The sequence below is a fragment of the Hemitrygon akajei genome, chromosome 10, assembly GCF_048418815.1.
Source record: "Hemitrygon akajei chromosome 10, sHemAka1.3, whole genome shotgun sequence".
Classification (NCBI taxonomy): domain Eukaryota; kingdom Metazoa; phylum Chordata; class Chondrichthyes; order Myliobatiformes; family Dasyatidae; genus Hemitrygon; species Hemitrygon akajei.
In genome coordinates, this window is record NC_133133.1 from 110,996,904 (window position 1) to 111,013,083 (window position 16,180).

At 38.5% G+C, this 16,180-nt stretch overlaps 1 protein-coding gene across 3 annotated transcripts in view; it reads left to right on the top strand.

Moving 5' to 3' along the window:
* The window catches only part of LOC140734572 (ubiquitin carboxyl-terminal hydrolase 15-like), a 108,104-nt gene that overhangs the window by 56,748 nt on the left and 35,176 nt on the right, over window positions 1–16,180 (top strand). For all 3 annotated transcript variants that reach the window (XM_073058728.1, XM_073058729.1, XM_073058730.1), the window contains one exon: window positions 8,858–9,002. In XM_073058728.1, the coding sequence (XP_072914829.1) occupies window positions 8,858–9,002 (145 nt within the window). The remainder of the gene's footprint in view (window positions 1–8,857; window positions 9,003–16,180) is intronic.

Genomic DNA, 16,180 nt, shown 5'->3' on the forward strand with positions numbered 1-16,180 from the left:
TCAAAATGTGGGAAAAAAGTAGCGGCTTAAAATCCGGAATCTACGGTAGTTAAAATCAAGGGTCTTGTATTGCAATTTTGTAGTACCAGAGAAAGCTTCTTGGGGTAGATTCCAGGACCAATGTTTGCCCTAAGGCAGAATTTTCAGAAAGTACCAGTCAATAGATTTTGAGTATCCCATGCATATATATCCATATTCATCAGTAAAATCCTCTAATAATATTCTCTCATAACTGTCAGGCCTATTCTTAAGTGCCTCTTTACTTTTGCTTTCAACCACACTTTTTTTGTAATTTATTTTTTTATTGAAGTTCATCATCCAACAAACTTTTCCATAAGATATATTTCAGACATTGTACCTATATATCATATAATCATATATATCACAAATCTCCACAAGGTATTTATCTGAGGTATACACTTATAGAAAAGAGTGGAAAGAAAAAACAAGCAAAAGGAAAGAACTATGTACAAGTAGGGAGTGATTTTTTTTTACAACAGATTCATTGATTTGTGAGAATAAAATCAGGCCTATGAGGCATTATGTAGTTAAACCATTTTTCCCAGTATGAATCAAATTGTTCCAGCTTATGATTAACAGATGCTGTTATCTCCTCCATTTTGTAAATGTCCATTGTAATTTCCATCCATGTGTTTAAAGTTGGGCTCTCCTGTGATAACCATTTCCTAGTAAGAGTCTTTCTACCAGCCACCAACAGTATATTCATTAAATATTTATCTCTTTTCAGCCATTCTTGAGGTATATATCCAAAATATATGGTCTTACTCTCCAAGGGTATTTCACATTTAAAGATGTCTTGTAGAGCATTGTGTATCCCCCTCCAATAGTTTTTGATAACAGGGCAGTCACAAAAAATATGATAATGATTTGCATTTTGATTTCCACAATTTTTCCAGCAAGCAGGGAGGTTGCTATCATAATGTGATTTCTGAGAGGGTGTAATAAAATATCTTATCAAGTTTTTCCATCCAAACTCCCTCCATTTCTGTGAATTGTTTCTCTTCCATTGATATCTCCATATTGTTGTCCATTCTTCCTCAGATATAATTATCCCTCCTTCCTTCTCCCATTTTGTCTTAATGTATGAAGTCGAATGTGTTTTAAGATTTGACAACCCCTTATACATGCTTGAAATGATTCTACTACCATTATCTGAATTCTATGCTTTTCTAAAGAGCTCTATCAAGCATGTATTTGCCTTGGTTGCATTTTTAAGCGTCTTATTAACATATTGTCGCATCTGTAAATACCGATAAAAATCTTAAATAAGTGTTTCTCTTTAAGCATTTCAAAACTGAACAGTGTTGCTTCTTTCATTATGTTGCACAGAACTGTCATTCCTTTTGCTGTCCAGTCCTTAAATCTAGCATCCAATTTAATTGATGTGAAATCAGAGTCATATGCACACCATTTAAGAATTGCAATATCTCCCTCTAGATTATATCCTTTTATAGTAGGTTTTACCCCGCCAAATATACCTTGATAGCATCTTGTTCCATTCATTGAATTGATTTTGATTAATCTCTATTGGTAGGGTCTGAAAGAGATATAACAGTCTGGGCAGTATATTCACTTTAATAGACTCAATCTTTGAACTGAGACTGAAAAAAGAAATCAGGTTCTATCTTGCCACATCTTCCTTAATTTTTTTTAATAAAAGGCTGATAATTACATTCTGATAATTTTGCCAAATCTTTCGGCATAATGATGCCCAAATATTTGAAAGACTCTGTGTGCCATGTCCAAGGATGTCCACTTTCAATTTCTCTTGGTGGGCTATAGTAATATGAAAGTAATTGGGTTTTATCTATGTTGATCTTGTATCCTGATAATTGACCATTTGTTCAAAGGATTGCATCAATTTAGGTAAAGAGTATGTTGGTTGCCCTAGATAGATCAAAATGTCATCCGCATAACAAGCCGATTTATGCTCTGTCCCTTTAATAGTAATTCCCCTGATATCTTCATTTTGTCTGATGTATTGAGCTAATGGTTCCAGATATAACGCGAAGAGTAGTGGTGACCATTCATAATCCTGTCTCGTGCCCCTTTCTAGGGTAAGACTATTTGATAAATATCCATTAATTTTAATCCTAGCAGTAGGATTGTCATATAGTGTCTGTATAGTTTTAATAAATGTGTCTTGGAAACCAAATCCATGTAAAACTCTGTAAAGAAAATTCCAATTAACCGAATCAAATGCTTTTTCAGCGTCCACACTTATCACTATTGCTTCGATTTTATTTTTTTGTATATGATCCATAATGTGAAGTGTCCTTCGTATATTGTCTTGACTCTGGCGTCATATAAAACCTGTCTGATCATTACGTATCAGTATGGGTAGAAACTCCTCTAATCGTTTGGCCATGATGGAGGTAAATAACCTATAATCTACATTAAGAACGGATATTGGTCTAAATGACCCGCATTCCATTTTATCCTGGCCTTCTTTCAGTATAGCTGAGATTATCGCTTCCTTCCAACTGGGTGGCATTTGTGCCGTTTTTAGAGCCCAGTTCAGTGTGGGGAGTAAAACAGGAATTAACTCATTTTTAAATTCTTTGTACCACTCTGCCGGATACCCATCTGATCCTGGTGACTTACTTAATTTAAGCCTTCTAATTGCAGCTTTTAATTCAACTTCAGTTATGTCAGCAGTCATCCTTCTATTTTGTTCTTTGCTTAAAGTGGGTAACTCTAGAGAATTCAAGAAGGTGTCAATTTGGGTTATGCTTCCCCCTGGAACTTTGGAATATAGAGTTTTGTAAAACACTTCGAAAGCTTCTTGAATTTTACTTAGCTTATTTTTTATTATTTTTGTTCTTGGGTCCCTAATTCTATGAATTTGTATTTTCTGCTATCTTTTTTTCCAGTTTCCATGCCAGTATTTTCATAGATTTTGATCCACTTTCATAATGTCTCTGTTTCAGAAACATTAAGTTTTTCCTGATTTCTTACATAGCCAAATTATTTATTTTATCCCTAATTCTTTTAATTTCCCCTAATGTATCCTGTGCCAAATTCAGTTTGTGTTTTTTCTCTAGTTCCTTCAGCTTATTTTGTAATTCCTCTAATGTTTTATTCCTTATTTTTTTCTTATATGAAGATATCGCTATAATTTTCCCTCTTAAGACCACCTTCAGAGTATCCCACAAAATGGGAGGTGAAATCTCTCCATTATCATTAAATTCTAAGTAGGGACCAATTTATTTTTTAATTTGTTCCTTAAAGTACGGATCATTGAGTAGACTTGAATTTAGTTTCCAAATAGTATTCTTTGGTTGTAGGTCAAAATCAACAGATAAAATGGGTACATGGTCACTTACATCTTTTGTCCCAATTCAACAGGTGTTTGTTTTGTCTTTGTCTTTTCCAAATGTTATGAAATAGTCTATTCTTGTATATATGCAGAATGGGGAGCAGAATAATGAGTATAATCCCTTCTGTCAGGGAAAAGGTCCCTCCATATATCAATTAAACCAACATCCTCAAATAGTGGATTAACTTTCTTATGTAAAGATTTTGTTTCATAGGTTTTTCTGTTGGAAGAGTCTAAGTTTGGTTGTAATTGTAAATTTAAGTCTTTCCCACATATCAGGAGACCTTCTGTTTCCGTTAGCATAATATCAGTAATTTTCTGAAAGAAACCAATATCACTTCCCGGGGGTGCGTATATATTCAATAGAGTAACTGAATTGCCATCTATATTCCCCCGTACCAGAATATATCTGCCCTCATTATCTCCCATTTCGAATACTTTTTCAAAATTTAGCTTACTTGAGATAAGAATAGCAACTCCTCTCCTATGTCCTGATTTATATGAGGAGAAAAACAGATTAGTGAAGCCCATTCTCTTTAGTTTTTTTATGCTCATTATCACTTAAATGAGTTTCCTGTAAATATACTACATGGGCTTGTTCTTTTTTCATTTTGGATAAAATTCTCTTACGTTTGATTGGATTTAATAGCTCATTTACATTAAAAGAAATGAATTTTACGTTGTCTTTAGCCATCTGCATTTATCTGTCAATGTATCATTGAAATTAGAATAAAACTTAATCGATCTACTCCCTGAACAAATAAGAAACATGAAACGCAAATAATAACAAAAATGGCAACGAACTTTTGATTCCAAGGCGGAGGTCTCTAGTAGATGACCCTGCGTTGAGCTAGAGGAAATGTCTAGCTGTGGAGGATAATCCCTCCTACTTATGATTTGAGGGCCCCCATTACAGTATTCATAAAAGTCAATGAACAAATCCATTACACAGAAAAGATTTCCCTGTGTACTCCTCCAATATATACATATATATATATACACACACACACACACACACACACACACACACACACATTACACACATATACATGTATGCACACATATATATATTCTCATTTTGGTGCGGAAAAAGGAGTAAGTGAGCGAATAAAGAATAACAACTAAGTAATATAAAATCTACATTATAATAAGTATTTCTCGAGATAGGTATATCACCCTGTACTTTTGCTTCCGTTTAGCTTCTCAACATTTTTAAGGTTAGCCAAACCTTATGGCTCTTCTGAAGGGGGTGAGGACTGACTTTGGAAAACTCCCGGTCTCTTCCTGATATATTTCCCTCGGCCTCCTCCCGTCTCCTGCCTTCTCGATTCTCGCATTATTTCCCAAGCAGAGCGGGATAGTTCCTCAGTCAGGCTTTCCCTCGTTTTGGTCATGCTGACGGGCAACCCTCTGGCCGTCATGTCTGTAGTGGCCTCTTCCACTGTCTGGTACAACCGCGTCCCATTGTCATAAAACACTCGAGATTTAGCAGGGTACGGAGTTTGAAATCTAATCTTATTTTGCTTTTATACTCGCTTTACTTCGGAGTATTCTTTGCGTTTCTGGAGGACCGCAGGGGGGTAACCTTGGTCGAAATATATTTATTTATCCTCTAAAAACACTCTCTTCTTACCCCAGGCCCTTCGTAGAATCTCCACCTTGGTGCTGTACCGAAGGAATTTAATTATTATTGAGCATGGCTTTCTATCCTGGGTAGGTTTTGGGACTAATGCGCGGTAGGCTCTTTCGACTTCCAACTTCGTAGCCAGGGGAAGATCCAGCGCGTCTCGCAGTAACTTTCCGACAAACTCCGTCATAGACAAGCCCTCCGCTCCTTCGGGAACGTTGTAGATTCTGATATTTTTCCGCCGTGATCCTCCGTCCAGGTCAAGCAGTTTACCTCCTTGGTGATGTATTATTTTTATTGTCTTGCTCAGTATCCGTTCCACGTTTTGAACACAATCTTCCACCTTCTCAATTCGAGTCTCTGCCAACACTATTTTTTGATTAACGCTGGCAAGCTCTGCCTTAATATCATGGAGCTGCTGCTTTATATCTTTCTGGACCTCCATTATTTCTTTCAGGATTTCGAAGATATTCGCCACTTCGCCTGAACGAGGCCCAGCATCTGCCTCACTAGCACGCGGTCGGGTAGGAGAGCCACTCGCTGCACTCCTCTCGGACGCAGGCTCCGCGGTGTTGCTCATTTTATTTCCATTTCTTTTCCCCATTCTTGCCCCTCCTTTCACTTCAAATATTTTTCGAAAAATATTATATTTGATGGAATAACGGGGCTTAATATGCATTTTTCCGGAGGAGCTAGTGACTTAAGCTGCCATTCTCGATGACAACGTCACCAGAAACCTCTTCAACCACACTCTTAAATTATGGACACAAGATTCTGTAAATGCTAGAAATCTAAGCAATGCACACTAAATGCTAGAGGAACTCAGCAGGTCAGGCACCATTTAGGAAGAGGAATAAACTTTCAGCATTTTGGGCGAAGCCCCTTCATCAGGATGGGGACTGAGTTATGAACTTGTATAGTATGGCACCGGGTCTTTTGGACCAGTGAGGCCAAGCCAACCATCAACACCCGTTTGCACTAATCCCATTTTTCATTCTCCTGATATTTCCACTGACTCCTCCAGAATCTACCACTCCTCGACAAACTGTGGTCAATTTACCTACCAACCTGCACCCCTTTGAGATGCATGAGGAAAGCACGGAGTCCTGTGTTTGCATGATCATTGGGAGAAGGTGCAATCTCCACATAAACTGGATCAGAATCAGATTGTGCCTGGGTTGCTGGAACTGTGGGGTAACAGCTCTACATGTTGTGCTACTATGCCACTGGTGCTAATGAGTCAACCATCTTAAAAGCTGATTTGGTTGCCAATTGGATTTCTTTATCTTGTTCTGTAATTTGGATATTTCTCACATGGAAATATTCTGTATTTACTGTATCCAAACCTTGCATCAATTATTAAAATAAAGAAGATCCAGTCTGTTCATCCTATCTTGATTTTATATTAAATATCTGGTTTTATCTCTGTTAATCTCTGCATCCTCTTCATTGTCTCTGTTATCCGATGATCTGGATTGCACATGGTATTCCTAATGTAGCCTAGTCAATAGCTTCTATACCTGTCGATTCTATCACCAGTGCTTGTTTGACTTTATAACCTGGCAACCTCATGTCTTTACATATTTTTTTCTACCCCACCTACACTTGCACCTTCTAAGTAACAAGTGATCTTGCTATTCTTACTTGCAAAATGTACACCCCCAACATTCCCTTTGATTTGTGTTTTACAGCTGTGCAGACCAACCATTGCTTCGAGCAGAAAATTTGTACACTGCCTGATAACTGTGCGGTGCTTTAATAAAATATATAAAAGCGGTGCAATAAAGACAATGTGCACCGCAGGATTTCAGTTACTATGCGGCCACGCAACTGGGAGGGAACAGTGTGGGCATCCATAGAATTATGTGATTATCTCATTCCACGTAGCATGGATGTTGCCCAAAAACTTCCTTCCCGCCATTCTCGTCCCATTTACAGTTGCAAGTTCTCCAGTATATACCTTACAATGGAGCTATACACTCCACTGGAAGGCTGATCTGATGGAATCTTTCTTCCAGTATACAAATCTGAGCTTCGTGCTCCTTGTCTATGTGAGAATGCAACCAGTGATCAGTCAATCTATACACTTGAATCAGTCCCTGGAGCTGTCATATTCATTAGTGGAAAGTACTGTAACATGCACAAGGTTTGCCCATGTATCTTTTTATTGCCTGGGACAATATTCTTCCTCTGTATTGTAGTTGCTGTGTTGTAATAATTAAGCTTTGATTTTTTTTAAACCTTGGACTTGGTTACATTCTTCAAACTGATATTATATAATGTAAGCAATCCAACATCAAAGGTCAATCTACTGTGCTTCAAGTGAGATATTCAAATGAATACTTGGAACTATTCACCACAAAGGGTTGGTGGATTGAGAGCTGGAATCATGTATTTAAGACTGTATGATCAGTGAAGGAATCAAAGTATATGGAATTGGACTTTAGTAATGTCAGATAAGTAATAATGCTATTGAATGGCCTACTCCTGTTCTTTCTACTTAGCCTTAGTACTTTTCAAGATAACTGCTGGTTATCTTGCTTCATATCTGCATGAAGGTTGTGCAAGGTTGGAATGAATTTTAAATATGCAGAATCAAATGAATTTAAAGACGTATTTGGTAATTGCTTGCCCCTCCTCTTTCTCATCCACCCCATCCATCCCATCACTCCCAAACCTTCATACATCAATCTTAACTTCAAAAAATAGTTCTCTGCATGCAAGTTCTCAAAAAAAGTTCTACAGTAACATCTATCTTGTGCATGTGTTTTAAAGAGCACAAATTAGCAAAGGGGCAGGAAAATGAGGTTATCCAAAATGGTATGTTCCTTTGCTGTATAGAGGTGGGGTTGGGGAATGAACTGCAGTAAAATATTTGGGGGAGTATTTATAAAGTTTTAGTGTGTTTTTATTTTGCTAGTTTCATTTTGGAGCATCCCTTTAACCAGAGAAATCTGACTTTAAGCTGGTTCTTTGCAGTTACTCTGCTTGTGTACCAGAGTGATGCCTTCTAGTCAGTGCTCAGTGTAAGTCACCTTGAAAGACTTAATTGATTCAGTCTTTGGGTGGATTATTTAACAAATGCTGGGGGGAAAAATTGTAGTCGTATATTATTTGTTTTTATGATTTCTATAATAATAGAGATGTCTTGGAATTGCTGATATTGAAGCTGCTGAGATTATAATGCTTATTTACTATGAGTGCAATCTACAGTTCATTGCCATGTTTTCTCTCCAAACCTCTGTATCCTTTCCCATATCACTGAAGTAAGAGCAGTTTTTATTTCCCTCTTCTCAAATTGACAGAGGCGTTGCTTTTCTGCACAGCTTTTTTGGCAGGATGCATTAGTCAGTCCCCTGTTCCACCACAGGCTTCTCACTGCATGTGAAACCCAGATTGTGCTGCCTTAGCAGAGTACACTATAAATAGAAGCTCTAATGTACTGAGTCAGTGATGTCATGGAGGCCCTTTGGAATGCCTGCACCCTCACCTGTAACCGAAGTACTCTCTCCTCTCCTAGATTCCTTTCAGCCTTGCCTCCATGATGGTTTCATGCTGTAAGAAGGAAGAAATGAGATGATTCTATGTTGCTGGTGTATAAAGTCAAACTGTTTAAACTTAGACGGAGAAGTGGAAAAGAAAGTGAGCTGTGAGAGAGCCTCTATAGATGAATGGTAGAGATCCCAGTAATTTTGTGGGAGATCTGGTAGCGCTATAGATTTATGCATTATGACAGTGATACTTGCAACTATTTCTGTGTCCTGCAGTGCATTTCTGAACTTAAGTTTAATATTTCCAACTATAGTTGTAAATAATCCCTATTTTAAATGTTGTCCAATGAAAAGGGGCGTTTAATCTTTTGACTAAATACTCCATCTTTTTTCTTTCAGTGTGAAAAATTCAAACTACTGTATTCCCCCATACTCTGGCTATAACAGCTACGATTACCTAGAACCAGGAAGACACAGTGAACAAGCTGGTCTCTGTGGCCTCAGTAATTTGGGTAACACGTGTTTTATGAACTCAGCAGTTCAGGTAGGTCATTATGGAGAGACCTCGTATCATTCAGTGTTGTAAATACTTAAGGACTTGAAGGCTGTGTCCCATAGCCTAGTTTTGAAGATTCTTGGCATGAGAGTGAAAGAAGTAGAAAAAATATTCTACTATTAATGGACCATTTTGACTATTCATGGTCGAGCTGAGGAAAGGGCTGGGATTTGCAAGTAAATTCCACTTATTAGGATATAATTTGCTTCTGATAGGTGGACAGCATCAAAAATGTAAACTTGCATTCCTCTCAATCCAGTAGTCTAACAACGTGTAAAAGTTTTTTTTTCCTTTCCTATAAAATGATGAGGTTAAAAGTGGTAACCTGGACCAACAGTTAATACCAAAAAATAAATTTATTGCATAAGATATTTAATGTGTTGTGTGCTAGAACTGTAACTGACCTTTCCCTTAAATCACAGAAGGTGGTTTAATTGAGTTTTTAATGAATGAATGAATGAAATACCTTTACTGTCATTGCACAGTACAATTTTCATGCACCAATAGAGTGAAAATGCGTTTGCAACTCTCGTACTCAATGCTATAAAACAACAAATAAATAAAATTAAGTAACCAGCCAGTACAAGCAATGTCCAGCAGTACGAAAGTGCAACTCAGATGCATGATAGCCATAAAACCAGTATTAAAAGTAGCAATATAACAAATTTATGGATGATGTTTGATCGTTTGGTTCAGAACAATTATAGCTCTGGGGAAAAGGCTATTTTTCAGTCTGGAAGTGCGGGCATAGAAAATCTTATAACATCTGCCAGATGGAAGAAGTTCAAACAGATGATTGCATGGGTGTGTATTGTCCTTACAGATGCTTCTAGCTTTCCTTAGGCAGTGTGAGCTGTAGGTGTCCTCTAGGGCTGGGAGCTGTGTCCGGATGATCTGTGTGCTAGAGATGACCTGCCGAAGTGCTTTCCTATCAGCTGCTGTACAACTGAGATACCACCCAGAGATGCAGTATGTTAAGATGCTGTCTATGGTGCAGCGGTAAAAGGTCACCAGCATCTGTTCAGGTAGACCAGCTTTCTTCAGCGTCCTGAGGAAAAACAAGCGTTGCTGTGCTTTCTTAACTATTGTGGTGTTAGTGGACCATGTAAGGTCTTCTGAGATGTGTATTCCCAGAAACTCCATCCATTGTGTACATTACTTGGTTTTGAAATTAAGTATGTTTTAAATGAATACTCTCAAGTTGTCCATTAGTCCCTACCTCTCTAAGAAATTGGATGCCATTTGAATTCATTTCTGAACTAACCCTATCTATAGATAGATACTTTATTGATTGTAAAGGAAATTACCGTGTTACAGTAGCATTACAAGTGCACAGATAAACAAATATCAGAAGAGAAGTAAGGAAGAATAAAAAATAAGTTACCTCAACCAGTCTAAAAGGAGGAGGGAGGGGTCATCACTTCCCTGGCTATAGGTTGACTCATTATAGAGCCTAATGGCCAAGGGTAAAAATTACCTCATATAGCGCTCTTTGGAGCAGAGCAGTTGTCTTAGTCTCCTCTGTTCAGCCAAGCTTGCATGCAGAGGGTGAGAAACATTGCCCAGAGTTTCCAGGATTTTCCGTAGGTTTGTGTGTCCAGTTTGACTCCCATAACAGAGCCAGCCTTTCTAATCAGTTTATTGAGCTTGTTGGTATCACCCGTGTTGATGCCATTGCCCCAGCTCGCCACCGCATAGAAGATTGTACTGGTGACAGCAGACTGGTAGAACATGTGAAGGAGAGGCCTGCAAATGACAAAGGAGTTCAGTCTCCTCAGGAAGTAGAGGTGACTCTGGCCCTTCTTGTACACAGTTGGTGCTCCACTCAAGTTTGTCATCCAGGTACACCTTGTAGAAGCCTACAATCAGAATGGAAGGAGGAGTGTCCATTTTTTAAAACACTGCTTTTCAAATAATGTAAAAGATTGCAGAAAACAAACAAGATTTTCCTGTCATTAGTAGACAGTGAAGGAACAAACTTCCATGTCAGTACTGAAGAAGGAAACTGAGGTAATTAACAAAAAATTTATCAGAGTTGAGAGCTTTAGTTAACGTTCTCTCTATTTTTTTCAGCAGCACAGATCAACCAATGTTGTGAGCAGGAAAGTTTTACATGGCCTGAAAACTGCACGGCACTTTAATTTTTTTTTGTAATGAGCATACTATGAATATTTATGATAAAAATTGAAAAATCATATACTTTCTGAATTATTTATTAATTGAAAGATGTAATGAAATTTACAGAATTATTTACAGTTTTTCCACATCAAATAAACACAAACCACAGCTCACATCCCAAATAAGTAACGTCAGGCAGTCAAAACAATTGACAGGCACAATGGCAAAAGTAAAATGTTGTGACTGGGCAGTGTCAGCATTCAGGGGCCAGCGGTTTATTAACAGTGAGCTACCAACTTCAATTCTGTGTTTATTGTTACAATTTGTAACAGTGTTGTAACTTGAATCTCTGACAATGTAAATACGTTAAAGCTCTAATATGTTTCTAAGTAAAGGCTGTGGTACATTTATTATTTAGAAACTTTATGGATAATATTTATTAGCATGTAGTTACAGCGTATTTCACAATTATATTAACATATAAAAGGAAATTCCAGCTGCACTGGAACAAAGGCTGTGTGTGCAGGAGCATTTCAATTGCTGTGCAGTCATGCACCCACACAGCTTAGAGGGAACAGTGGCTTTAGTTATGGGAATAGATTGCCATTCCCACTTTGTTTTCCGCAGAACCAAGGCTGATTGAAAAATTAATTCAGCTGCTTAAAAATAGATAGGACTAGATTTGGTACGTAGGAAGAGCTAATTGTCCTTTAGTTCTTAATGTTTTTCATGCAAATTGTGGGTGTCTTGCTTATGAAAGGGTAATGGAGACAGAAACCATATCCACTTAAAAGGGACCTGCAGTTAATGAACCCTGTCCTTCAGAATAAGAACAGGAAGGATTAGTCTCGGTAATTTCTTATCAACAGGCATCAGCACAGTGGGCCAAATGCTAACCTTCTATGCTATAGGTTCATTAGTCTATCCCAGAAACTCTAAGGAATTACTTTTGTTGAGACTTACTGATTCTGAAATATCTTCTGTGCAGTTTTTCTAACTCATTTTTACATTTCCGCTTGTACCCGTAAAATTGTTTTTGAAGTGTCTCTGGAGATGTAAGTAGAATTACAGAAAGTGAAATCAATTAAGTATCCATTTCACGTTTAACTTTCTAAACCCTCTGGTTTTCAGACAATCTATTTAAAGAAAGTTATCCCACGTGAACTTTGTCAATGTTAAACAGATTTTATAGGTTCTGTAAAATTGATAAGTTAATTGACAAGTGAGAGAGTACCCAGTGCCTTTTCCACACTTGTAGAAGGCAGGTAGAGTTTATTTCACACAGAGAGTGTGGTGGGTGCGTGTAACACGCCTCCAGGGTTAGTAGTGGTGGAGGGAGATACATTAGGGGCATACAGGCACTTGTTGCATGTATGTTAACAGAAGAAATGAAGTGTTCTTTTTTCACTGCAATTTGTCTTTGTCATTTTAAATAAAATTCTAAGGCAGCTGCTAAGTATGTTCAAAGTGCATTGAGGATAACAAGTAGAATAGGTTGTAAGCCACTCTTCATCTTCAGAGACTTATCAAGCACTCTGTGCTACTTCATGGATTTGTAAACTGAAAGATTTTCTGGTCTGGAGAATTGGGACTTGTGGCTCTTTAGTGAAAGGTTGTTCATTTGGGACCAGATTTGTTTACTCAGAGGGTTAGGGTGAAGTCAATGAATTTCTCCACCTTTTGAGAGCAGAGGATGTTCCTTCATTGTGCGGAATTTTGAATTGGAAGGAATCTTGTAAAAAGAGGAATTCGAAGTGTTAATGTAAGTCACTATATTTACTTCTTGCTTGAGCATTAATCCATAATGTTCATGCTGCGGGGAAATAAAATTATTCATTGCCAGGCTGTTTTAGGAAGTGGGCAAAGTTTAAGAAAGTCTGTCCAGTTTGTATTTGAGTCCATCTGCTCTTTGTCTTCTGAAAAATTAAGGAAGACTTGCATTTATGGATTTCAGAACATGTGCAAAGCACTTTACTGCAAGGAGAAAACCTCTGTTGTATATCCACTGTCATAATGTAGGAAACTGAGCAGTCATTTGGGCATAGAACACTACAGCCCTTCAGTACAGGACTCTCAGCACATGATGTTGCAACGACCTTTGAACCTACTCCAAAATCAATTTAACCCTTCCCTTCCACATAGCCCTCCATATTTCTTTCATCCCTGTGCCTATCTAAGAGTCTCTAAAATGCCCCTAATGTATCTCCCTCCACCACTACTAACCCTGGCTGTGTGTTACACGCACCCACCACACTCTCTGTGTGAAATAAACTTAACTCTGTCATCCTGTTAAAAATGTCAATTGAATAATAATTATCTGGTAGGATGCCAGGGTTCACTCCCATGCTCTTCAGAATAGTGCTGTGGCATTCTTTTTTTCCATCTTGGACAGCAGATGGGGCTTTGATTTAATAATTCACTTCCAAATGTGCAGCACTCCCTCTAAACTGCAGAGGAGTCTTGGACTAGGTTTCTCTAGACTGGAACTTAAGGTCAGAGTGTTTTGACTCGAACAAGAGTGATTCAAACTGATAGTTATATATTACAGATTCTTTGGATTTGTTGGTACTTGCATACTGGAATTCAAACTGAACAGGGTTTGCATTTAACCAATACTGTCCCGTCCAGTCTGATACATTGTCTCAACCTGACTGTCCGAGTAGGCCGATTGATTCTGCCTGCTCCTGCCCCACTAAACTCGTGTCTTCTTACTAAGACCCCATTCTATCCTGCTTGTTTCAGTCCCTTCCCACCTACATCCACAACACTTCTCATGCTCTCAATCTCCTCATTAACTTTAAATTCTCTGGTCCTGACTGCCTTGCTTTCACGATGGATGCCCAGTCCCTATGCATTTCTCTCCCCCTTCAAGAACGCCTTAAAGCTCTTAGCTTCTTTCTCAATAAAAGAGCCAACCAGTTTCCCTCCACCACTCCCCTTCTCCATCTGGGAGAACTGGTCTTCACCCTTAACCATTTCTTCTTTGGCTTCTTCCACTTTTTTCAGACTCGAGGAGTAGCCATGGGCACCCACATGGGCTCCAGCTATGCCTGCCTTTTCATTGGCTATGTGGGACAGTTCGCCTTCCCCAATAATGCTCCTCAGCTCTTCCTGCACTACATGCTCCCATGCTGAGCTCATCAATTTCATCAACTTTGCCTCCAACTTACACCCTGCCTTTAAATTCACTTGGCCCATTTCTGACATCTCACTCCCCTTTCTCGATCTTGTCTCCATCTCTGGAGATAAATTGTAAACCGACATCTTTTATAAGCCTACTGATTCCCACGGCTGTCTTCACTATACTTTCCTCACAGTGCTTATCTCTGCAAGCTGACAAAATGTTCCTGTCCATTCACTTCCTCCCTTACCTCCATTTAGTCCTTCCAGCTGAGGCAACACTTAAACTGAAGATCTGCTGGGGTTGTCCATTTTAACCAGCGCTCCTGATGTAGCCTACTCTACATTGGTGGGCTGCTTTGTCACCATCCACCAAAAGTGGAACTTCCCAGTGACACAACATTTTAATTCCCATTCCTATTCCTGTTCCAACATGTTGGTCTGTGATCCCCTCATGTCACGATGAGGCCAAACTAAGTGGAGGAGCAACACATTATTCTGTCTGGGTAGCTGCCAACCTGATTTCTCCTTCCATTTAAAAAACAAAAATTCCTTCCCCCTCCCCTCTTACTCTATTCCCCATTCTGGCCTCTTACCTCTTTCTCACACACCTATCATCTCCTCCTGGTGTCCCCCACCCCCCTTTCCTTTCTCCCATGGTCCACTCTCCTCACCTATCAGATTCCTTCCTCTTCAGCCCTTTACCTTTCCCACCCACTTGGCTTCACCTACCACCTTATAGCTTGCCCCCCCCCCCGTCTTTTCTTGTGTTTCTGATACATTAATTGCCTCTCAAATGGTGTAAAATGATGCTTCAATTGTACTATACAACTAAGAGATACCTCTATTACTATTTTGCTCTAATTACACGTGTACCTCAGCATGTTTTTTTCCCTTTTTTTGGCCAATGTTTTTTATTTAAGCTGTGACTTTTTTAATCTACATTTGACTCTTTGACCATTCCTTTCTCCTTTTGAGATACTGACTGACCTGACAATTTATATTTCACCCATGTTGTTTGCTCAAGATGCCCGCTGAATATTTCTGTCCATGTTCCAAATCTCTAGAGAATATATTTAATACATGTCCCTGATAAGTTCAGCATTTAGACTGAAAACTAAATTTCCATAAGAAGTGGCCAACAAGCAGGCATTAACGGACAAGAATTTTGTTTTCCTCAACATTTATTGAATTAAATTATTCCTATCAAACTTTATTATTTTGAGCCATATGAATTGTTAAACAACAGTGCTTTATTTACAGTAATTAGAGAAGGAATGGATAAACACAACAAGGTGACTTTGTCTCTTAGGACTTGCTTCGCTTTTCTCTGGTTGATATGGTAACAGTGTTTTCAATTATTGGTTGAGTTTTTCATTTCTGCTATACATTGTCTGGTTTGTTAATCCGGTTGTTGCCACTTTTGGAGAAACACCAGTACATGTTGCCTAGAGTAGGGAATACTTGCAGACTCTTGAATGAAAATCGAATTAGCTCTATTGGTTATTTATACCTGTAAGATGAAATTGGACCTTTGGCCCAACAAGAATGGTTCGGGGATGAAAAGGTGAGAATCATTTCACAGTTCTCAACCTGTACTTGCAGGAGTCTAGAAGGATGAAGAGGGATCTCATTGAAACCTACCACATATTGAACGATCTAGAAAGAATGGGTGTGGAGTTTACAGTGGTGGGAAAACCTACAACTTGAGGACACAGCTCAGAATAAAGAACATCCCTTTATATCTAAGATGAGGCATGATTTATATTGCCAGGGAGTGCTGAATTTGTGGAATTCATTGCCACAGTTGGCTTTGGAGGCTAAGTCATTGGGTATGTTTAAAGCAGAGGTTGATGTGCCCTTGAATAGTAAGGGTATTAAGGATTACAGGCCAGAGAATGTAGTTGGAGAGGGAATAATAAATCAAC